The following is a 24,639-nucleotide window of genomic DNA, read 5'->3' as shown; positions in this document are numbered from 1 at the left end:
ACACAGTTATTTTAAAAATAAAACCTATCAACTCCCTCCCTGCCTGAAAACTGTAGGGGACATATGGGTCTTCTGGGATTTGCTGTGTGATGCTGTCTCCTCTCCAGGGACAAGGCTGCTGGGCACTAGAGGACTAGATCCTTCAAGGGTCCCAGATCCACTGTCACATAAAGTCACATCCAGAAGGAGACCTTTCCTGCCAGCTTCCAGGGCTCTTTGTGTTCTGTGACAGCATTTGGGCATAGATCCTGCTTACCCGGCCTGGCTGCTGACAGGTGTTGGCTGCTTGCCCTCCAGGGGAGACACTTCCTTGGGCTCTGTCTTTGAAAGGCTGTGGGGAGGTTGAAGGTGTGACTCAGGTCCCTGGACTGCAGTGGGCTGACCTGGCGGGGCAGATGCCATCACATCCGAGGGAGCCAGAGGGTGTCAGTGGAGCTTGGATGGGAACTTACCCAGCATCCTAACAAAGGTACAGAAGGACCAGGTGAACTCAGGGCTGATAACACATTACACAGTAATGGTAAAGTGGCATAGTAAAGATTAGTAAGCCAACAGCTTTTCCTCTTGATTTGCATAGATTTTATTTTCCTACTCTTCCCTAAGCAAATATAAGCAGTAAGCAAGCAGGCTAGATGTGCTCAATAAACTCAGCAACTCCTGGGATGACCTCTGCACTCGAGGGGCCACTGCAATCTTTGTCAAAGGCATAGGATGCTCCTGCTCTAGTTGCACTTGACCCAGGCGCCCTCTCTGCTACATGCAAACGGCCTCTAAGAAGAACGAGGAACGTATGTGTCCAGGTTGGCTTGATTTCACCAGTTCACTCAGCTATGGCCACGATTTACTGACATCAGCTCTGCAATTGAGAGGTCCTGTCTCCAGGGGGAGGCTCACTGGGCTTGCTCCTGACGAGGGGACCCCCACTGAGGGTCAGTTGCCAGAGGAGAGTAGGGTGGGTCTGGAAAACCCCGAGGGGCAAGGTGGAGGAGCTCTCCTGTCGTAGCGGCTGGTCAAGGCCAGTTCTGCTCCCTGGCTCCACTGAGCTCGCCTGAGCCTGTGAGGTTGCCAGGGGTTCCCTGTAGCGCAGCAGGCACTTCTGGATGCAGAGGTGGAGGTTGAGGCTGTGGCTCCAGGGGCATGTTGGGTGGTGCTTGGGGCTGTTCCTGTGAACAGAGCAGAGTGGGAGGCACGTGTCATAGTTGCTGCAGAACAGTCCATACTGTGGGGCTGGGGGTTTCCTGCCACACCTGCCATCTGCCCAGACCCCATAGGGAAGGCCACACAGGCAAATTCCTGAGAAGAGTCAGCCAGCTCACAAAGGTGGCCATTCTAGAGAAATCTCAGAGGAGAGGAAGTGCTTTGTCAGGAACTAGGCCTCAGGTCTTTCCCTGGAGGCCACTTCTTCCTATATTGATTTAGGATAGGGGGGTGGGGGGTGGAGGGGGACAGGTTGACCTCCCATCCAGCTCTGTATCTGAGTGTAGCTCATTTTATATCCATAGCCCAAGCCAACCTGTATCTTGGTGATATGGTTTGGCTGCGTCACGACACAAATCTCACCTTGAATTGTAATAATCCCCACGTGTCGTGGGAAGGACCCAGTGGGAGGTAATTGAATCATGGGGGCGGGTCTTCCCATGCTCTTCTCATGATAGTAAGTCTCATGAGATCTGATGGTTTTATAAAGGGGAGTTTCCCTGCACATGCCCTTTTGCCTGTGTCATGTAAGATGTGGCTTTGCTCATCCTTTGCCTTCTGCCATGATTGTGAAGCCTCCCCCGCCATGTGAAACTGTGAGTCCATTAAACCTCTTTCCTTTATAAATTATCCAGCCTTGGATATGTCTTTATTAGCAGCCGAGAACAAACTAATACACTTGGCTAGAAATGCATCCTCCCCGTGCCAGGCATGGAGGCTCACACCTGTAATCCTAGCACTTTGGGAGGCAGAGGCAGGCGGATCATGAGGTCAGGAGATCGAGACAATCCTGGCCAACACAGGGAAACCCCGTCTCTACTACAAATACAAAAATTAGCTGGGTGTGGTGCTGGGCGCCTGTAATCGCAGCTACTCAGGAGGCTGAGGCAGGAGAATCACTTGAACCAAGGAGTCGGAAGTTGCAGCGAGCCAAGATGGCGCCACTGCACCCTAGCCTGGCAACAGAGCAAGACTTGGTCTCAAAAAAAAAAAAAAAAAAAAAAAAAGAAAAGAAGAAAAAGAAAAGAAATGCGTCCTCCCTGGGTGGATTCTCCTGCCCGGGAAGTGCTGGGGCAGTGGACGTGGCCATCTGGAGTGAGCTCTGGCCACCACTTCCCAGCTGCCTTTAACGTCATCCATAAAATGGGACAATATTGGCTCACAGATATCCTCAGGATGAAATAAGATGATGTATAAAACGACTTAAATGTGGTTACAACGCTGGCATGAATGAAGAATACCAAGTGATGAGCCCACTGGGCAGAGGCCATCCTTTCAGATGGCAGTCACCTAAGAATGCCCTCCTCCCCTCCCTCCCTCCCTCCTCTCCTTCCTCCCTCCCTCCTCCCCTCCCTCATGGGAAGGTCAGCTACTCATGGAGTGAGTGACTCCTAAATCTTGCCAAGGATCCACTTTGCTGCCCTGAGCATTCCAGGAATGTTACCAAGTGCCTTGAGAGCATTTTCTTTAGTAAGCCCTGTAGCTGGTCAGGATGTACAGTGTCATCAATTTGCCCCTGTGAAATAGCCCAGAAGGCCTGTGCTCCCCAGGGAGCTGGGCGTGGTGGAGGCAGCCCCTGGGCTTGCCGGACCGGACCAGGGATTTTTGCACCTTCCCTGGCATAGGGCGGCTGCAGGTCATCTCAGAACAGTAGAAAAGAAAGGTGACATCACTCATTTATCCCTCAGATGTGTCTCGGGTGTAAAAATGTGCTTAAATTGAATGTGAGTTCTAAAAACTGAAAGAAAAGAACAGATTTCAGGCTGTGCACAATGGCTCCTGACCTCAGTGATGCCATCTCAGCTCACTGCAACCTCTGCCTCCCAGGTTCAAGTGATTCTCTTGCCTCAGCCTCCCGAGTAGCTGGGATTACAGGCACCGTCCACGACGCCCAGCTAATTTTTGTATTTTTAATAGAGACGGGGGTTTCGCCAAGTTGGCCAGGCCAGTCTCAAACTGCTGACCCCAGGTGATCCACCCACCTCGGCCTCCCAAAGTGCTAGGATTACAGGTCTGGAGTTTGAGACTGGCCTGGCCAACTTGGCAAAACCCCGTCTCTACTAAAAATACAAAAATTAGCTGGGCGTCATGGCAGGTGCCTGTAATCCCAGCTACTCGGGAGGCTGAGGCAAGAGAATAGCTTGAACTTGGGAAGCGGAGGTTGCAGTGAGCCGAGATCACGCCACTGCACTCCAGCCTAGGTGACACAGCGAGACTCTTGTCTCAAAAACAAAAAAAAAAGAACGAATTTCTTCATTGCTCTAAAGCTACCTTCCGTATGTGACCAAAGGTGAGCGGAAATGGCCTGGTGAGTGTAGTCCTGGTGGGTGAGACACCACGGGCAGGGCAGGCGGGGGTGGGGAGGAGAATCAGAGGCCCCTTCAAGGTAACGTTGGGCTGTGATATGGTTTGTCCCCACCAAAACTCGTGGAGGCCTGGTCCCCAGTGTGGCAACACTGGGAGGTGGGGCCTTTAAGAGGTAATGAATTTTTTTTTCTCTAGACTGAATTAGATCTTTTTGCAAAACGAGGCCATCACCAGAAGCTGAGCAGATTTTGGTGCCATGCTTCCTAGACTTCTAAGCCTTCAGAACCATGAGCTAAATGAACCTCTTTTCTTCATAAATTACTCAGCCTCAGGTATTCTGTTAGAGCAACAGAAAACACTAAGACACTGTGCGAATGCGCGAGTCCACGGCTTTTTACGGGACCTGGTGTGGGACGCATTGGCTCAGGGGCTCCAAGGCTGCTCAGCTCTTCCTCAGCACAGTTTGGCTCATCTCTCTGCTGACCAGCTTCCTACACTTAGGGTTTCCAGTCCCCAAGACTTCCATCCGTAATGGACATAATGGTCCATAATGGCACCCAGCCCTAGTCCTCCTCCTGGACCAATCAGTGCAGCCCCCATAGCCACCAGGTCCATCCCTCAGGTTCTAGATTCCAAATTCCAAAGACAAAAATCTGACCAGTCCCAGCTCTTTTGCCAGGGCACACGTTTCCAAGGGCATGGGCCAGCCACTGGACAGGCCCTCTTCGGGTGAGCGATGGCAAAATATAGGGTCCCTCCTAAGAACAGTCATTAGGAGAGCAGCAGCTGTGAGGGCTGATTAGCCTAGAAGGGAACATTGGATTTGGCAGCCAATCCTCTAGCACGACAGAATTAACACAAAACAAGCTGGGTTCCAATTACTCCTTAAAACTCCTGGATTTCACCTCCAATTTAGTGGCACACAGCAGGCATCCGATAACAGATGCTGGCCATAGGTGCCTAAGGTAAGGATCTTTCTTTTTCTTTTTTCTTTTTTTTTTTGGAGACAGAGTTTCACTATTCTTGCCCAGGCTGGAGTGCAGTGGCGTGATCTCAGTTCACTGCAACCTCTGCCTCCTGGGTTCAAGCGATTCTTCTGCTTGGCCTCACGAGTAGCTGGGATTACAGGCATGCACCATCACACCCGGCTAATTTTTTAAAATATTTTCAGTAGAGATGGGGTTTCACCATGTTGGCCAGGCTGGTCTCAAAGGCCTGACCTCAGGTGATCCGCCCACCTTGGCCTCCCAAAGTGCGGGGATTACAGGTGTGAGCCCCTACACCTGGCCAAAGGTAAGGTTCTTATGTTCCTGGTGAGCTGGCCGGCAAGACTTAATGCCCGTGGTGTCAAGTTGGCTTCATTTTCTTTAACAGCTTTACTGAGATATATTTTCATTCCATGAGGTTGACTCATTTAAAGAGTACAATTCAGTGGTCTTTAGTACATCCACAGAGTTGTACAACCATCACCATAATCTAATTTTAGAACTTTTTGTTTGTTTGTTTGTTTGTTGAGACAGGGTCTTGCTCTGTCACCCAGGCTAGAGTGCAGTGGCGCAATCACAGCTCACTGCAGCCTTGACCTGCTGGGCTCTAGTGATCCTCCTGCCTCAGCCTCTCAAGTAGCCAGGACTACAGGTGCACACCACCATGCCCAACTAATTTTTTGATATTTTTTGTGGAGACAGGGTCTCGAACCCCTGGGCTCAAGCGATCCTCCTGCCTTGGCTTCCCAAGGTGCTGGGATTACAGGTGTGAGCTACTGTGCCTGGCTTAATTTTAGAACTTTTTTTTTTTTTGAGACGGAGTCTCGCTATGTTGCCCAGACTGGAGTGTAGTGGCACCGTCTTGGCTCACTGCAACCTCTGCCACCTGGGTTCCAGCGATTCTCCTGCCTCAGCCTCCCAAGTAGCTGGGATTACAAGTGCATGCCAGCACAGCTGGCTAATTTTTGTATTTTTAGTAGAGACAGGGTTTCACCAAGTTGGCTAGGCTGGTCTTGAACTCCTGACCTCAAGTGATCCACCCACCTCAGCCTCCCAAAGTGCTGGGATTACAGGCATGAGCCACCGCACCCAGCTTAATTTTAGAACATTTTTATCATCCCCAAAAGAAACCCATCAGCAGTCATTCCCCCTTCCCTGCTCTCCTCCCGGACCTAGGCAGCTGCTAATCTGCTTTCTGTCTCTGGATTTGCCTACTCTGGATGTTTTGTGTGAATGGAGTCATATGACGTGCAGCTCTGTGTCTGTCTTCTTTCACTTAGCATGATGTTTTTGAGGTGCATGCATGTTGCAGCGTGGATCAGAACTCCATCCCTTTTTATTGCTGAATACTATTCCATTGTAGGGACGTAGGTTGAGCATCCCAAACCCGAAAATCTGGAACACTGCAAAATCTGAAACATATTGAGCACTGACATGAGGCTCAAAGGAAATGCTCGCTGGAATATTTCGGATTTTTGGATTTGAGATGCTCAGCTGGTAGGTACAATGCAAATATTTTTAAACCCCAAATCTGAAACACTTCTGGTCTCCAGCACTTTGGATGAGGGATACTCAACCTGCACCGTTACTCACTGGAGAGCGTCTCAGTAACCCACAGACCCACACCCCTTCAACTTACCTCATGTGCAGGGAGCCGGACCAGGACATGTACAGCAGGATGAGGAAGAGGAGCACCACGAAGGCAGCCAGGCTCACCCAGAATGCGATCACGATGGAATCTGTGGGAGGAGGAGATGCATCTCAGCGCTGGGTTGATGTCGACATAAAGCAATACTGAGGGGCAGTAAGGAGTCCCAGGGTATTGTGGAATGAGGGCCCTGAGTTTCGGTTGTCCTCCAGCCTCTCAGCTGTTACCATGGGGAAGATCTCCCATTAACAATAACTTTGGGAAAGAACAGGGAAGCCAAGAAGTGGTTTTTTTCTCAGGGCAGCTGGCCACGGGGTCTGTTTAGGGTGATTGTCTGTTAAGAGGAAACATTGAATGGAATTGTGTGCCCCCCCCCGCCCCAACCCCATGCATCTACTTGCCCGGCTCCTAGTGGTGCTCAGAGGAACAGTCCTGAATGATGGGAGGGAGAGGAGAGGGCTGTGGACAGCTCCGTGTATTAGGAAGGACTCCTGGGCCCCCGGGAGGGATGCAGCGCCTACCAAGGGCTGTTGGTGGAACAGCTTCAGAGACCCCAAGAGTTGATACTCTAAGGAGGATGTGTGCTGGGCTGCAGCGCTCCGGTGGAGAGGCCCTTTCCGCTCTACAGGAGTTAGCCTAGGTCTGCTCATGCCTGGATAGGCAAGGTGGAAATAGCGAGTCCCTCTCTCAGGCAGAAAGTCTCATCTCAGGGGCTGTGGCAGGAAGGAAAAAGCGCTTTTGCCACCAGCATGATGGCTGTATTTGTGGCCTGAGGCTGAAGGGGGAAAGGGAAACCAGGAAACACACTTAGCCTCCCTGGGGCCCTGAGTAGAACCTGGCAGGCCAGGAGGGGCCTTTTTCCTTCTCCAGGCTCCAGTTTGGGAATGTTAGGCCAGTTGCTATGGAGCTACTTTCCAGCACGACAGTTTTTCTTGGCGGTTGTCTGTGGCTGTGGGCAATCCGGCTCGTAATTAGGGTCTGCAAGTGTCTTATCCCAGACCAACTGCATAATGCCAAGATGCCACAAGCTGGGATATTCTAGACACCTATGTGTGTGACCAAAAGGGGCTATTAGAGGATGATAACCTAACGAGAATTCATTGAGCACCTTTTGCGAGGCACTGTTCAGGATTCAGAGGGGGCTAAACCAGCACATCAGAAATTGCTAACTCCCCTCATTCACCCACAATGTTCCACCCCCAACCTCCTCCTCCTCTGAACTTCTGCAGTGCTTCCAGCTCTAACACTGTGAGTAAATGAATAAGAGAACGTGCAAACCACTGAAAGAATGAATAAAGTGAGAGTAATCTACATAGAGGCAGAGGTGGAGGCTCTGGGGTGAAGATTGGTATTTGAGTAAAGGATGTCTTGTCATCTCTGCCATCTACGACCCCTGAGAGAGAGAAGGAAAAACTGAGGACTCATAAGAGTTGATCTTGGACCCTAACAGTTAACATTAAAAACAGGGTATAATGGGCTGGGCACAGTGGCCCATGCCTATAATCCCAACACTTTGGGAGGCCAAAGTGGGAGGTGGATCACTTGAGTCCAGGAGTTCGAGACCAGCCTGGACAACATAGCAAGACCCCATGTCTACAAAAACATTTTTTTAATTACCCGGGCATGGTAGTGTATGCCTATAGTCCTACCCCTTCATGAGGCTAGGGTTGGAGGATCACTTGAGGCCAGGAGTTCAAGGCTGAAATGAGCTATGATCACGCCAGTGTGCTCCAGCCTGGGCCACAGAGCGAGATGCTGTCTCAAAAAAAAAAAAGAAAAAGAAAAAAAAGAAAGAAAATCCCCCTCAAAACAAGGTGTAATGAAAAGGCACAGTATTTGCAAAAGAATCATGAGCATCCATTGCCTTGTAATTCATCAGCAACTTGGCATTTACACTCCATGGGGGCAGGGACAGCAAAGACCCCCAGGCTGGCTCTCATGTCTCTCCTCTCTGTCTCCGAGCTGAGAAACTGATGCAGTCCCCTAGAGCAGGGAACTTTTTAAGGGCACCTCTGGATTCCTGGGGAAAGGGAAATGAGATTGGACTGTGTGTCCTAAGCTTAAAAGGAGTTTTTTGTTTGTTTGTTTGTTTGTTTTTGAGACAGAGTCTTAATCTGTCACCAGGCTGGAGTACAGTGGCACGATCTCAGCTCACTGCAACCTCCGCCTGCCGGGTTCAAGTCATTCTCCTGCCTCAGCCTCCCGAGTAGCTGGGATTACAGGTGCCCACCACCACACCCAGCTAATTTTTGTATTTCTAGTACAGATGGGGTTTCACCATGTTGGCCAGGATGGTCTCAATCTCCTGACCTCATGGTCCTCCCGCCTCGGCCTCCCAAAGTGCTGGGATTACAGGCATGAGCCACCGCACCCGGCCAGCTTAAGGACTTTTGAAAGAAGCCTCTGACTCTCTTAGCCTTCCTTGCCCACCCCTGTGCATTGTCCTACACTCCCCAAGAGTTACAATCTATTTTACAACCCTTACAGTAAAAGAGTGCATATGCTGTCAGAAAATGGAATTGCAAGTTTTATTCTTTAGGGATATTTTAGGTTTCTGCAGACACTAATGCTTTTTTTCCTTCCTAAAAATAGTGCAGGGTTTGAGGTCTTATAGCACCTAGATAAGTTCTACCAGGGATCTAAGGGAACAGCTTCAAACTCAGCACCTGAGAGCCCCTTTCTCCCAGACTGACACTTGTCTGAGTCCTTGTCGTCATCCCCAGATATTGAGCAAGAAATAAGATGACAGGTTTCACAGAACGCAGTGTCTTCAGATAAGTAGAGTTTAAGTTTTGTCAGACCAAAAGGCAATCGTCAGCCACTAGTCATGTTCTTTACTAAAATCTCTTTCATCATGTTCTGTTGAAAAAAATAGGCAAGAGAATACGATTCTTTTTCCTCTTCCTTCTGAAGCTTCACCCGAGTGCTTGGAGAGAACGTTTCGTTCCAAAAGCAAGAGCTGTGTGACTCTCCAGTGTCAGAAATAGTTAGACATCCCTAGGCTGGTTTTCCCAACAGGGAGCCCCAGGCTGGGTTGACAATGAAACTGGTCCAGCCATAGAAACTTACCTCCTTTCCTCTCTCCTGTCCTCCCTTCTCCTCCCTGCCTGTTCTTTCCTCCTTTCCTTCCCTCTCTCCTCTCTTCCCTCCTTCCTTTCTCTCCTTCCCCTCTGGGTCCACACTGGTGGAATGAGGGGAATTAGTCCTCAGCAGCAGAGTGACAGGAATGGTTCTGGATGGCATGGCCAGGCTTCACTTCACCTTGGGAGGATTCTTACCCTAACTTGGAGTTAACAAATTAATCCAATCTAAGGGCTCCTTCTTACAGTAGGCACTTCTGTTTTGTTAAATGAATAGTTTTAGCATTCCTCCATTCTTCATTCTACTAATGTTTGGGTTCCAGAGTTCTAGCAGAAAATCAAGATGTGGTTGGGCGTGGTGCCTCAGCCTGTAATCCCAGCACTTTGGGAGGCCAAGGTGGATGGATCACCTAAGGTCAGGAGTTTGAGACCAGCCTGGCCAACATGGTGAAACCCTGTCTCTACTGAAAATACAAAATAAAATTAGTCAGGCGTGGTGGCACATACCTGTAATCCCAGCTACTCGGGAGGCCGAGGCAGAAGAATCTCTTGAACTTGGGAGGCAGGGGTTGCAGTGAGCCGAGATTGAGCCACTGCATTCCAGCCTGGGTGACAGAGCGAGACTCCATCTCAAAAAAAAAAAAAAAAAAAAAAAAAAGAAAGAGAATTGTGGCATAGGTTACTAGCTATCAACTCTAAGGTCGGCCCTTGTGTGCTTCCGTCGTAATAGAACCTTTGCTTTTAGCAGGACACTTGGCCGCCTGAGTTAAAGACTACATTTCCTTGTCTCCTTTTCAGAGAACCATGTGACAAGGTTCTGGCCAATGAGATGTGAGTGGAGCCTCACAGGACAGCTTCTAGGAGCCTCCCTCCAGGGGTTGCTAGACTTCTAGCACCGTGTGTCCATTCTTTTTCCCATGCTCCATGTTGCTCCCTGAACATGGATGCGAGGGTCAGAGCATGGCTTGCAACCTGAGGATGAAGGCAGCCATGTCCCAGGGATGGCAGTGCAATGAGCTAGAAGGATGTGAGTTCCTAAGGACTCCATGGAGCCACCTCACTAGCCCAGTCCTACAGACTGAGAGAAACTAACTTCTGTTTCATATGGTACTCTGTTAGTTGTAATCCATTTTCTTAAAGAAATGGACTTTCTCAGTGAATGTACCAGAACTTAAAAATCCAAATGAAAGGTGACCTTCAAAATAATCATCCTGTCTGTACCATGGAGTCATAGAATTCTTACTAAAACACACGTATTGATCAAACACTTATAGGTCTCTTCTTTTGGAATTACCTTCAAGGACTCACACATAGACACAATTTTGCTACGTTGTGAGATAGTTCATTTATGACATCCAGATGGTATCAACCAGCTTAATCACCCATTTCATTAACCTGACTTGTTTCTGGGTGAATCTTAACTATTTCCAGAAAGAAAATTCATCCTCAAAAGATATACACAATTTATCACCACAGATGTTTCCTAGAATGTGTTATGGCCACCCAACAACATCAGTTCAAGAAGTTGTTGAGCAATAGTAGAGTCATTCAAGCGTTGCACCTGCCCCTCGTGCTACCTTGATGGAAATTCATTTACAGATACACATTCTGGTATCTTTGTTTAAAAATTACTTTCGCTACTTATGTCATGCCCTGAATATGATTGCTCTGAATGAGAGAAAAAGTTTTATGTAGTTGTTTTGTTTAATCTGTACTTTGAATTTTCTACATTGTGTACAGAGAAATTGGTTGACAGTGTCATTTTGTTCTCTTGCTTCCTGTGCTCAGAGAAGCAGAGGAACAGACTGTCTCATTGAACCAGCGTGACAGCGGAGGTCAATATGGACTATGACCAGTTCTTCTTAACCCATAACTAAAAGGAAGGAGATATATTGACCTGAGAGGTAAATAATAGAGCATTAAGCCAGGCACTACTCAAGGGAAGTCAACCCATCCTACTCTTTGAAAGGGAGCATTAGGCTGGTATCTGGAGACTCACTATGTTAGAATAATCTGTATTGCTGCTGTAAGATTGGTTTTCCTCTAAGCTTAGCCTCGGAAAAGGGCACAGATGAAGATCAAACATGTAATTAGTCAATTCAGGCAGGGCCTCAGGCAACAGATTTGCATTTTCTAACTTGACGACAGACAGTGCTGTGTTTCTTAACCTTTCCTTGGAACAGTCAGAAGCCCTGTCTGAAAATCACAAGGGCAAAATCCCTGTCAAGTGCCTGCAACAAAATCACACCAGACTTTGAGCAGTCCCTGGGAAGGGGCAGCCTGGAGCCTTCAATTCAGCACTGATTGCTGCATATAAAAATATATATAAATCCCTAAGCGTTTCCAAATACCTGCCCAAACTTGATGGGATATATTCCAGCATATGTATGTATTAGTTTGTTTTCACATTGCTATAAAGAAATACCTGAGACTGGGTAATTTATTTAAAAAAGAGAGAGAGAGAGAGGTTTCATTTGCTTATGTTCCGCAGGCTGTACAGGAAGCATGACAGCTTCTGCTTCTGGGGAGACCTCAGGAAACTTACGATTATGGCAGAAGGCAAAGGGGGAGCCAGCACTTTACATGGCCAGAGCAAGAGGAAGAAAGAGGAGATGGCACACACATTTAAGCAACCAGATTTCATAATAACTCACTCACTATCATGAGAAAGCACCAAGGGGATGGTGCTGACCCATTCATGAGAACCCTGTCCCCATGACCAGTTCACCCACTACTACAAGGCCTCACCTCCAACACTTGGGGATTACAGTTCAACATGAGATTTGGTGGGGACACAGATCCAAATCACATCCCAGCATAAACACAAAAATTTTAAAATCCATCCTCCCTGGGCCAGGCGTGGTGGCTCACGCCTGTAATCCCAGCACTTTGGGAAGCTGAGGCAGGTGGATCACGAGGTCAGGAGATCGAGACCGTCCTGGCTAACACGGTGAAACTCCGTCTCTACTAAAAATACAAAAAATTAGCCAGCCATGCTGGTGGGCGCCTGTAGTCCCAGCTGTTTGGTAGGCTGAGGCGGGAGGATGGCGTGAACCTGGGAGGTGGAGATTGCGGTGAGCCGAGATCATGTCACTGCACTCCAGCCTGAGCAACAGAGCGAGACTGTCTGAAAAAAAAAAATCCATCCTCCTTGTCAGGTTAATGCATGAGTCCTGCATATTCTTTGTATTTTGATTCCTCCTCTACTCAGAACAAGATTTGAACCCAGCCTGGCCTCACACATTTTAGCCAGCTGCCCAAATAGCATTCTAGTGAAAACATCTTTTTTTTTTTTTTTTTTGAGATGGAGTCTCACTCTGTTGCCCAGGCTGGAGTGCAGTGGAACTATCTTGGCTCACCGCAACCTCCGCCTCCCAGGTTCAAGTGATTCTCCTGCCTCAGCCTCCTGAATAGCTGGGATTACAGGCACCTGCCACCACACCCAGCTAATTTTTAGTATTTTTAGTAGAGACAGGGTTTTGCCATATTTGCCAGGCTGGTCTCGAACACCTGACCTCAAGTGATCCATCCACCTCGGCCTCCCAAAGTGCTAGGATTAGAGGCGTGAGTCACCACACCAGGCCTAGCAAAAACATCTGAGCCAGAGCTTTGCCTTTTTATTTCCATCTTGAAGCATCCCTGGGCCCTGGGATCCACCCTCAGCTTCTTCCTGTCTTTGATGTGTATTGCTGCAGAGAAGGTTTGCAGAACTGGGAGGTGATGTTATTCTGATTTGTTTGACTGACCCAGGCTCCAAAGAACTGGCCAGCTGAGAGAAAGCTGAATTCATCAGCAAGGAAGTCCACAAAGGCAGTCACCTGCTTTCTGCGATGTGACCTCTGTCCACCCTCACCTGACTCATGCTCATTTCACCCCACCCCTGAAGCCATGGAACAGCATCCCTGAGACTGCCTGACAGATTTTTGCTTTTGCCTGTTTTAGATTTTTTTTTTCAGTAAACTCATCTGAATTCAAATACTGAGAACAAAAGTACACAGAACAGCTTCACTTAACACACAACAGTGGAAGAAGTTTTACTCTCCCCAAGGCCATTGTTTACCATAACAAAATCCTGGAAACATTCTGTATGTTCAGAGTAAATTTCTATAACACCGTACAAAGTTTTTGTGAAAGAATAGTTAATGACATGAGAAAACAAAATATTATGAGGTCAATATGAACAGAGTACAAAAAACAATACAGTGAGATCCTACTTTATATATATGATATATATAAAATATATGACATATAATGACATGACATATCGTGACATATACAATATATCACGAGGTGTCATGATGTATATCATGAGGCGTCATGACATGACATGACATGATAGATCATGAGGTGTCATGATCTATCGTGAGGTGTCATGACATATATGACATATGACATGTCATGACATATGACACATACATGATTTATCATGGTGTCATGGCACATGCGACATGTCATGACATACATGACATGACATGCATGATTTATCATGAGGTCATGGCTCATGTGACATACCATGACACATGATTTATGAGATGCCATGATATATGTGGCATATCATGATTCATATGATATGTCATGATATATGGCATGTCATGAGGTGTCATGGCACATACGGCATGTCATGACATGCGTGGCGTGTCATGATATATATGGCATGTCACGACACGACATATGACATATGATGCATGTGGCGTATCATGAGGTATGCTATATGGCATATCATGAGGTGTCACGATATATGTGGCATATCATGTGCATGATATGAGGTGTCATATATGTGGCACATCATGAGGAATCATGACACATATGACATATGAGACATGACATGATATATGTGGTGTATCATGAGGTGTCATGACATATGATTTGTCATATGACAATCGTGATATATGTGATATATCATGAGGTGTCATATATGACAATCATGATATACGTGATATATCATGATATATGTGATATATCATGAGGTATCATGATATATGTGACAATCATGATGTATGTGATATATCATGATATATGTGATATATCATGAGGTATGATATATGATATATGGCTCATGTATGTCATGACATATGTCATGATATATATGTGATATATCACATATATCACATATATATGTGATATATCATATATATCATGATATGTATGATATATATATGATAAGATATTAATAGTAGACTCTCTCTGGCTGCTTTAGCTGAAATCCAAAACTGAAATCCAATCCAAAGGTGGTGTTATGGTCAGAATGTTGTGTCCCCCTAAAATTCATATGTTGAATCCCTAATCCCCACAGTGACAGTATTTGGAGGTGGTTCCTCATCTAGTGAAATTTAGATGACATTATAAGAGTGGTGCTCCCATGATGGGATTAGTGTCCTTCTAAGAAGACGACAAGACACAATGTGCTGGACACAGTTGAGTAGCTGGATCCACATTCCTATTCCCTGGATCATATACTCTGGTAACAATCTGCCCACTAATCACTACAAGTGTCCTGGGAACAGCCCTGGAGACATCAGAACCTGGACTTTAAGCCCCTGCTCTGCAAATATTTAGCTGAGAGCCCTTGAGCAAGTCACTCGGCTTCTCTGGGCCTGATACTCCATATGCTTCCATTTCCATATCTAGGACACCATGGGTTACTCACTTACCTAAGATGGCATCTGCATCCCAGACTGTCATCTGCTAAGGGTGGGATTCTTTTCAACTTTATATTTCCAGCCCCAGCACATCACACATAGTTTCAGCTGTCACCCGCCACCCTTACATTATTTTTTGCCACTGGGCCATTTTTAGCAAGAAAATTGGCTTTTGTTTCTTCCCTGCTTACAATGTTAAATGACCCCCACAGCTGGCAGGAAGTCCTCTGAGGCTGGCCTGTGAGAATCTGGCCCCCATGTGACCTGTAGCTCCTAACTCCATCACTCTTCCCAAAAACACCCTCCATGTCATTCTCCAGGAAGCACCTCTGCATATGTGCGTGTAACTGTTGTCTACATGGGTGAGCTCTTTGTCTATCAGGCAAATTCCTGTAGATCCTTCAGGCTCAGCTTCTCTGTATTTTCCCTGGGAAGGCTTCTGTATTAGTCTGTTTTCATGCTGCTGATAAGGACATACCCGAGACTGGGTAATTTATAAAGAAAAATGGTTTAATGGACTCACAGTTCCACGTGGCTGGGGACCTCACAATCATGGTGGAAGGTGAAAGGCACATCTTACATGGCAGCAGGCAAGAAAGAATGAGAGCCAAGTAAAAGGGGAAACCCCTTATCAAACCATCAGCTCTCATGAGGCTTATTCACTACCATGAAAACAGTATGGGGGAAACAGCCCCCATGATTCAATTATCTCCCACTGGGTCCCTCCCATGACACATGGGAATTATGGGAGCTATAATTCAAGATGAGATTTGGGTAGGGACACAGCCAAACCCTATCGCCTTCCTTCACTTGCTGGGACCTGCGCCTCCTCAGACCTCTTACTTCTAAGAATCTCCTTCTGTATGGTCGACTAACACCATTTGAAAAGCTGCAGCATAATACCATTAATCAAAAAATAGCTTATTAATGATCACCATCTCCCACATAACTGGGCAGAAAGGATAAATACAGAGCAGCCTGTTTGATATATCACGTCAGTGTCCTCTGCAAAGAGGGCCTCCTCTAGAATAAAAAGGACTTAAGGGACATAACCAGATGCAATACAGCAACGTGGATCAGACAAAGGAGCCCATGAGCACATTTTTGGGGAAGCTGGGGAAAGTTGAAGATAGGCAGAGTATTAAATGATACCAAGAAATCATTATTGAAATGTTTTAGGTGTACTAATGTTATATTCTTCTTTGTTAATAATTTCCTAATGAAACATTTGGTGGAGAACTATCTTGATAACTATAATCTACTTGGAGATACATCATTATATAATTGATAATAATAGTAATGAAATAGCTCTTGAAAAACAAACAAGGACATGGATTTAGTCTTTTTGTTCTTGTGCTTCCAGCTCCCATTGCAATGTCTAGCTCATAATAGGCAGTTACAGAATTTTCATTGTTGAATTAAACATGAGCAAAGGCAAGAAGGTCCATCTAGCCTTTTATAGTTTATAATTTAATTTTATAAATTAAATTCAGGAAAAGGCATGGTGTGTCTCTGGTATGGTGAAGAAGTGGGTCTCATTGGGAAGAATGAAAAACTAAATTCACAGGACCAAATTTCAGAACTGCCAAAAGAAAGAGGGGAGCTTAGACTTACTGGGCAAGGCAGGGCCAGGGAATGAGTAGAGGGCACATGGTTAAGCCGTATCTCCTGTATGCAGTGATGCTGAAGAGTTACACAGGTTGGGCACTGCTCAGGGGACCCTGCTAAATGGGTTGTGATTAGCTGTGTGCCTGAAGGAAGAGCCTTTTTCTAATTTTCTCCAAGATAGGAATTACTGCCAGCCCTGTTCCTGTGTTAGTGGGGCTTGAGGAAGAAGAGGAAAAGTAGGGTGACCATCCTGAGGTGTCTGAGTCTCCTTGGAGGTGGAACTTTCCATGATAAGACTGGAATAGTACTGGGCAAACCAAGAATTGGTCTGCTGTAGTCCATTTGGGCTGCTAAAACAAAAAAAGTATAAACTGGGTGGGAAGTCCAAGAGCAAGGCACCAGCAGATTTGGTGTCTAGTGGGCCTGCCTTCTGGTTCATAGAGGATGCCTTTTTGCTGTGTCTTCATATGGCCAAAGGGTAGAACTGTGTCCTCTTCAGCCCCTCCTCATAAGGGCACTAATCCCATTCATGAGGGCTGCATCCTCATGAACTGATCACCTCTTAATGGCCCCACCTCCTAATACCATCATATTGGGGGTTAGGCTTCAACGCATGAATTCTGGGGGGACACAAACATTTAGACCATATACTCACCTAAGCAGAATGCAACAAGGGAAAGAAGAAAGATATGGAGAGAGATGGAGATGAAGATGGAGACTTGCGGAGGCCGGCCGGAAAAAGGATGTGAGTATTGCAGATCAATGTTTTCTGAAGGGGCAGTTTCAGATGGTGGGCACAGAGGCCTACTGCAGGGACCCAGATAAGGGGGAAGGAGAGGGGAAAGAGACCACTCATTTAAGACATTTGGCACCCAGAGGTGGAAGAGGCTTTGCCTAATGGCCAACAGAGCAGTAGTAGGGATTTGGCTCTGGGCACACTTTAGACCCAGGTGAGGAGACCATTGGACAGGGAGAGATGTGGAAGGTGGTGGTGCCCCCCCGACTGAGCACATGAGCTGTGGGGGCACGACAGCATTCTGACAATAGAGTGGCCTGAATGCCCCTCACTGGGCTCCTGTGACAGTTCATCTGTGCCCACATTTGGCACTTTTGTAACCAACTCTCTGGACATTATGCTGTGGCTACTGTTCCTGTGAACCAGGGGGCCCCCATATCCCCTCTGCCACCAGCAATAGTCTTTAGCTGATGACTAGTTTGTTCTATTTACACCACCATTCTGTGTTTGTTTTCTATGTCAGGAGGCTGTCAACCTCAAGGTGACATTTGCAGTAGTGGTGGCCTGCAAGTGGCTTATTCTTTCTGACACATGGCTCTGTAAACTGGCAAAATGACCTGCCTCAAGAAGGTTCTTGTTACCTTGAGGACATTATGCCAAGTAAAATAAGGCAATGACAAGAGGACAAATATTGTATAATTCCACTTATAGGAGCTACTATCTTAGTCAGTGCAGGCTGCTGTAACACAAATACCATAGACTGGGTGACTTAAATAATATTTATTGCTCATAGTTCTAGAAGGTGCTAAGACCAAGGTGTCAGCAAGTTCAGTTCCTGGTGAGGGCTGTCTTTCTGGTTATGTCCTCACATGGCAGAGCAAGAGAGAGAGAGAGAGAAAGAGACAGTTCTGTGGCTCTTCTTAAAAGGGCACTAATCCCATTCCAAGGGCTCCACCCTCATGACCTCATCACCTCCCAAAGGCCCTACCTCCAAATACCATCACATTGGGAATTAAGGCTTTAACATATGAATGTTGGGAAGACACAAACACTTAGTCCATAGGCGGTACCTAGAGTAGTCAGATTCATAGAGACAAAAAGTGGAATGGTGGTTGCCAGGCACTGAGAAAGGAGAGAATGGGGAGTTTTTGTTTAATGGGTACAGAGTTTCAGTTGGGGAAAATAAAAATATTCTGGAGCTGGATGGTAGTGAGGGTTGCACAGTGATGTGAAGGTACTTAATGCCACTGACCCATCCACTTAAAAATAGTTAAGATGGTAAATTGCACATTGTGTATATTTTTCCACAATTAAAAAAAAGGCCAGGTGCAGTGGCTCACACCTGTAATCCCAACACTTTGGGAGGCCGAGGTAGGTGGATCACCTGAAGTCAGGAGTTTGAAACCAGCCTGGTCAACACCATCTCTACTAAAAACACAAAATTAGCCAGGCGTGGTGGCGCATGCCTATAATCCCAGCTACTTGGGAAGCTGAGGCAGGAAAATCACTTGAACTTGGGAAGCAGAGGTTGCAGTGAGCCGAGATCGTGCCATTGCACTCCAGCCTGGGCAACAGAAAGAAATTCCGTCTCAAAAAAAAAAGAGGATCTTTGTCAAAATGAACTAAATCAAAATGTTTAAAATTCTGTCAACCACTCAGGGCCTGGAGTTACTATCATCAACTGATGACACAGCTTTCTACAGACTCAGAGTCCCTGTCCTCTCCAGCTCAGCGCATCCCTCTTTTGGCCATTTGCCCACCCACAGGACCCTTCCTGACACAACCCCAGACGACCCTGGGAGGAGAGAGGTGACTCAAAGAAATTCTCGGTTTCCCCTTGGGAGTGGCCGGCAGCAGGTTCCTGGAAACAGGGTGTGGAGTAGAAGTCCATTTTTGTGTGTGCGTGTTTGTGTGAATGTACACAAATGCACGTGTGTATGTCTCTGTGCATGTGGATATACGGACTCAGAAGACCCTAGCTGGCTAGGTACTCAAATGCTAACACTGATTTTTCTTCTGGAGTGGTGGGGTGAAGTAATTTACTGTCTAAATCTTTAACAAGAGCCTGTTAACCTTTACAAATATATTTCAAAAATTTGAATTATAAGATATTCCAGATAAAAAATATAACAAAACCTATGCATCCATCAAACATGTTGCCTTATTTGATCCAGATATTCTTTAAAAGGCAGAATTAAAATGTTACAGCCAGCCAGGCGTGGTGGCTCACACCTGTAATCCCAGCACTTTGGGAGGCCGAGGTGGGTGGATAATTTGAGGTCAGGAGTTCATGACCAGCCTGGCCAACATGGTGAAACTCCGTCTCTACTAAAAATACAATAATTAGCTGGATGTGGTGGCAGGCGCCTGTAATTTCAGCTACTCAGGAGGCTGAGGCAGGAGAATTGCTTGAACCCAGGAGGCGGAGGTTGCAGTGAGCCAAGATTGTGCCACTGCACTCCAGCTTCGGCAACAGAGGAAGACTCCATCTCAAAAAATAAAAATAAAAAAATAAATTAAAAAATAATATTACAAATAGAATTGGAACCCTCCCCTATCCTATTGTATCCTCCTCCAGGGGAAATCATGATCTTGAAATCAATGGGCACAATTATGCTTTACTAAGCATGTGTGTCCCTGTTACAAACATATGGATTTTAATGTTTACAAATTATATAAATTAATTATGCGATCAATTATAATAGGTTCATTTATAATTTAAGTAGCTGTAATTATAATCAATAGGATTATTAATAATTAATATCATTTAATTCTATTGGATGTGTCCTTTTGCCCTTTTTCCTTTGCTCTTTTCCCTCATTATATTTTAGTGGTTTATTCATCTGACTCGTGTAGACCTGGTTCATGCATTATAACCACGGTGTATTATTGGTTGCAGTAATACAACTGCAGTTTATTTATCCCACCTCCTGTGGGTGGATATTAGGTCATTTCCAATTTCTGGCTCCATAAACAGTGCCGCAGTAAACATCCACAGGTTCCAGCATCTTGCTAGGTGGACAGCTAGAGGGGGACACTGAACTGTGCCCTGTGGGCCTCTTTGGCTTTTCTAGTCCTTGCAAGTTGTTCTCCAAAATGTTGGACCCAATTTTCATCCCATCAGCCACATATGACAGTTCTCATGTTTCTACTTCCTACCCCGGCACTACCAATAGCCTTTTTTTTTAAAAAAAAAAAAAAAAAAAAAACACATGCTCCAGGCTGGAATGCAGTGATGCGATCATAGCTCACTGCAGCCTTGACCTTCTGGGCTCAAGCAGTCCTCCTGCCTCAGCCTCCTGTATAGCCAGGACCACAGGCACGTGCGACCATGCCCAGCTAATTGTTTGTTCATTCATTCACTCATTCATTCATTCGTTTGTTCATTCATTTGTGGAGACAGGGTCTCTCTATGTTGCCTGCAATTTTTGCCAATCCCGCGGTTATGAAGTGCTCCCTCATGGCTTTCTCCCCGTGCATTTCCCAGGCCACTTATGAAGCTGGACATTTTCTTTCTCTATGGGCTGTTTGAGTTTTCCCTTTGGCTACTGTCTTTTCATACCCTTGCCTATACTGTTTTGTTCTTTTTCTTGTTGACTGATAAATTGCATTAAATGATGAAATAATAAAGTTGTTTCCATTTTAAAAGAAAAAAGGTATTTCCAGAACAGTTTCCAAAAATATAAGAAAAGCGTTGGCTGGGCACGGTGGCTCATGCTTGTGTGCCACCCCAAATCCCAGCACTTTGGGAGGCTGAGTCAGGCGGCTCATGAAGTCAGGAGTTCAAGACCAGCCTGGCCAACACTGCGAAACACTGTCTCTACTAAAAATGCAAAAATTAGCTGGGCGCGGTGGCGGGCACCTGTAATCCCAGCTACTCAGGAGGCTGAGGAAGGAGAATCGCTTGAACCCAGGAAGCGGAGGTTGCAGTGAGCCGAGATCATATCACTGCGCTCCAGCCTGGGTGACAGAGATAGACTCCATCTCAATGAAAGAAGAAGAAAGAAAGAAAGAAAAGAGAGAAAGAGAGAGAGAAAGAAAGAAAAGAAAGAAAAGAGAGAAAGAGAAAGAAAGAAAAGAAATAAAGAAAAAAAAAGAGAAAGAAAAAGGAAAGAGAGAAAGAAAGGAAGGAAAGAAGGAAGAAAAGAAAGAGAAAGAGAAAGAAAGAGAGAAAGAAAGAAAAAGAAAGAAAGAAAGAGAAAGAAAGACAGACAGAAAGAAAGACAGAAAGACAGAAAGAAAGAAAGGTTCACTGCAACTTCTTTGTGCCTTGAAAACGCCAGGTGCTCGCCTGCCCCAGAGCCCTTGCCCTGCCGTTCCTGCTGCATGGGAGGCTTCTTCTGAGACCTCCTCCAGGTGCCAGAGTGATGGCTTACCTCCTCCCAGGCACCCTGGGGAGGCCTTCACTGGTACCCTGTTCACAGTGGCAATCTTTCCTTGGGTCCCTGCTCTCTCTAGCTGCCCCCTCCAGTTTTATTTTTTTATTTTTTTGAGACAGAGTTTCACTCTTGTTGCCCAGGCTGGAGTGCAATGATGCGATCTCAGCTCACTGCAGCCTCTGCCTCCCGGGTTCAAGCAATTCTCCTGCCTCAGCTTCCCGAGTAGATGGAATTACAGGCACCCGCCACCACGCCCAGCTAAGTTTTTGTATTTTTAGTAGAGATGGGGTTTTGCCATGTTGGCCAGGCTTGTCTCAAACTCCTGACCTCAGATGTGATCTGCCAACCTCGGCTTCCCAAAGTGTTGGGATTATAGGCGTGAGCCACGGCGCCCTGCCCAGTTTTATTTTTCTGTATGGAGCACATATTACCATCTGCCACATTTTTCTTGTTTATGGTGAATTAAAGACCACCTCACATTTTTAACAGTTCTCCCATTGAGAGGGGAGCTCTAATTCTGTCTGCTTGAATCTGGCTAGCCTGGGTAACGGACCTGCCCAGGGGAACACAGCCAGGATGCGGCAGAGCCAAGATGTGAATCCAGCCGACTGGCTCAGCAGTCCACATGCCTGGCCTCTGCCTAGCCCCTGCCTCCTGGTGGTTCCCCTAGAAAAAATCTCAACAACTACCTATTCGGAGTTTAAACATTCTTATGTGTGTTGTGGGGGGTAGGGGGGATTTTTGTCTAGCCCCAAACTTCTAGAGAAAATAGAAATTACATTCAAATAAAACATAAAGACTGGGATACTGTGACACAAACAGGAATAAAAAGGACCTCCAGAAGCATCTCTCTCTGTGGGTGCCAAGGACCCCTGACACCCTGAGGGGCTTGGAGGTAAAATGGTGTCTGTTTTCTTCTGTTATAAATTTGGAATTCACCTCCTAAGAAACGAAGATACTTTTGAAGCAAAAATATTATTATTATTATTATTATTATTATTTGAGATGGAGTCTTGCTCTGCTGCCCAGGTTGGAGTGCAGTGGTGTGACCTCATCTCAGTGCAACCTCTGCCTCCCGGGTTCAAGCGATTCTTGTGCCTCAGCCTCCCAAGTAGCTGAGATTACAGGCATGTGTCAACACACCCGACTAATTTTTGTGTTTTTAGTAGAGATGGAGTTTCACCATGTTGGCCAGGCTGGTCTCAAACTCCTGACCTCAAGTGATCTGCCCGCCTTGGCCTCCCAAAGTGCTGGGATTACAGGCATGAGCCACCATGCCTGGTCTGCGTTTACTTTTTCTGTGTGTGTGTGGAGATGGGATCTCACTGTGTTGCCCAGGCTGGCCTCGAACTCCTGGCCTCAAGTGATCCTCTCTAGTTGGTGGGATTACAGGCGTGAGCAATTGCACCCAGCCCTGCATTTACTATTTGACAGACAGTATGTGATTATAGTGAGTGAAAACCCAAGGAAGCCAAGACTTCTTACGGGATAGGTAGTGCATGGGTTTCCAGGGCTGAGACCCAATCTTCCCAGGCTTTGTTTTTGTTTTGTTTCTCGTGCTCACTTCCGCATCTAATTTGTCATTGTGATCAAGTAGCTGAACTCCTCAGAGAAGATCATCCACACATGCCACGTTAGCCAAGAGATAAGGAACCCGAGGGCAGATGAGCAAAAAGAAGCGAAGTCATGCTGGTTTGTCCTTGCCCAGACCATGAAGATTAAACGTATGTTGGCATTTTAGTAAAAAGTATTAAATCCTGCATCTTAGGGATGGAGAGAATAACTGTCCCAAATCTAAATACAGACAGTGGAAAAGGCAAATCTTTAATTTGAGGAAACTCGCTCAGTTTATCGGAGCCCCAAACAAATTAAACAAGAAATCTGTCTTTAAAAGAATATTCTGGCCAGGTGTGGTGGCTCACACCTGTAATCCCAGCACTTTGGGAAGCCGAGGTGGGGGAATCACTTGAGGCCAGGAGTTCCAGACCAGCCTGGGCAATATAACATGTCTCTATAAAAAAATACACAAAATTAACCAGGCGTGGTGGCATGTGCCCGTAGTCTCTGTTACCTGGGAAGCTGAAGTAGGAGGATTACTTGACCCAGGGCAGTCGAGGCTGCAGTGAGCTATGGTCACGCCACTGCACTCCAGCCTAGGCAACAGAGCTAGACCCTATCTCCAAAATAAAATAAAATAAAATAAAAAATAAAAATTCTGCTTCCAAAGTGTCTGCGTGACTTAGCAGGTTAATTCCAAGCTTATTACAGAAGTTAGCACATACAGTTTCTCTCCCAGCCCCATTCATTTATATCTGAGTGAACTGGCCACATTGCTGCTTTCCCGTGATGTCTACTGGAGTTAATAAGTGAATGCAGAGAAAGCCGGGAGTGCCTAGTCATTTGGGCCCGGCCCCCAGCCTCTGTCTGGCCAGCTTCCCTAGTTCAGACTTACGTTTGTGGGCTTTCAGCTTCTTCTCGTCCACGGGAATGAGGTCCAGATAGTCCAGGTAGTATTCATAGCTGTAGTATGGGGCAGAGGCGTTGGTCCCGTTGGCCATGTCTGTGGCACTGGGCAGTCAGCGTCTGGGCCAGCAGCCTCGCCTCTGGAGCCAGGCGCCAAGCCCCTGGGAGGAGACTGCCTCACTGATTTCTGCAGGAATCATCCAAGTGTGTCTGTGGGTCTCTAGGCTCAAGGTCTGCCCACTTATCAGAGCTATTTGGCTGGAAGAAAGGTCAGGGGGGTGTGCCTCACAACGCCAGCATCCAGCAGAGCTTCCCATCCTGCCCCTTCTTGATAAAACTCCAAAGCAAAACAGATCAGAGAGGCGGGAGAACGGCTTTCCAGGGCAGCCCTAGGATCCCTCTCTGTGTAAGGACAGGGAGCTGGGCAGGAAATAGTTGCCCAGGGCCCCTTAGAAGATACCCAATAGGGCTGGAAAGAGAATCGCTTTTTGCCTTAAATACTTGAAAAGTTAAAAGAACCAAAATGTAAGCCCGACAGTGCCCTTGACTTACATTTAAGCAATTCTTGATGCTATTGAGCAACCACCAAACTGCTG

General features: G+C 46.5%; 2 protein-coding genes across 3 annotated transcripts in view; one reads left to right on the top strand and one right to left on the bottom strand.

Annotated features, from left to right (window-relative positions):
* The window catches only part of URB1 (URB1 ribosome biogenesis homolog), a 118,888-nt gene that overhangs the window by 79,055 nt on the left and 15,194 nt on the right, over nt 1-24,639 (top strand). Inside the window, exon 39 of one of the 2 annotated variants that reach the window (XM_063720872.1) lies at nt 6,141-6,406. The exons of the other annotated variant lie outside the window; for it this stretch is intronic. Coding sequence (XP_063576942.1) covers nt 6,141-6,172 — 32 coding nt within the window. The 3' untranslated portion in view covers nt 6,173-6,406. Of the gene's footprint in view, nt 1-6,140; nt 6,407-24,639 lie in introns of those variants that run through there. 2 annotated transcript variants of the gene reach the window in all.
* MRAP (melanocortin 2 receptor accessory protein) lies at nt 565-24,380 on the bottom strand. Its single transcript, XM_009233877.2, has 3 exons — nt 24,033-24,380; nt 6,130-6,229; nt 565-1,163 (listed from the first exon to the last, which is right to left on the bottom strand). Exons 1-3 carry the CDS (start codon nt 24,136-24,138, stop codon nt 851-853), a joined length of 519 nt encoding a protein of 172 aa, XP_009232152.1. The 5' UTR covers nt 24,139-24,380; the 3' UTR covers nt 565-850.

Source organism: Pongo abelii, chromosome 22, assembly GCF_028885655.2.
Source record: "Pongo abelii isolate AG06213 chromosome 22, NHGRI_mPonAbe1-v2.0_pri, whole genome shotgun sequence".
NCBI classification, from domain to species: Eukaryota; Metazoa; Chordata; class Mammalia; order Primates; family Hominidae; genus Pongo; species Pongo abelii.
Note: the sequence above shows the minus strand (reverse complement) of the source record. Positions and strands in the feature narration are given on the sequence as shown.

Coding starts and splice junctions, on each gene's coding strand:
- MRAP (XM_009233877.2), bottom strand. CDS start 24,138: ATGGCCAACGGGACCAACGCCTCTGCCCCATACTACAGCTATGAATAC. Junction 6,230..24,032: donor GAAGCTGAAAGCCCACAAAC/GTAAGTCTGAAC, acceptor CTCCTCCCACAG/ATTCCATCGTGATCGCATTC. Junction 1,164..6,129: donor TCCGGCTCCCTGCACATGAG/GTAAGTTGAAGG, acceptor CTCTGTTCACAG/GAACAGCCCCAAGCACCACC.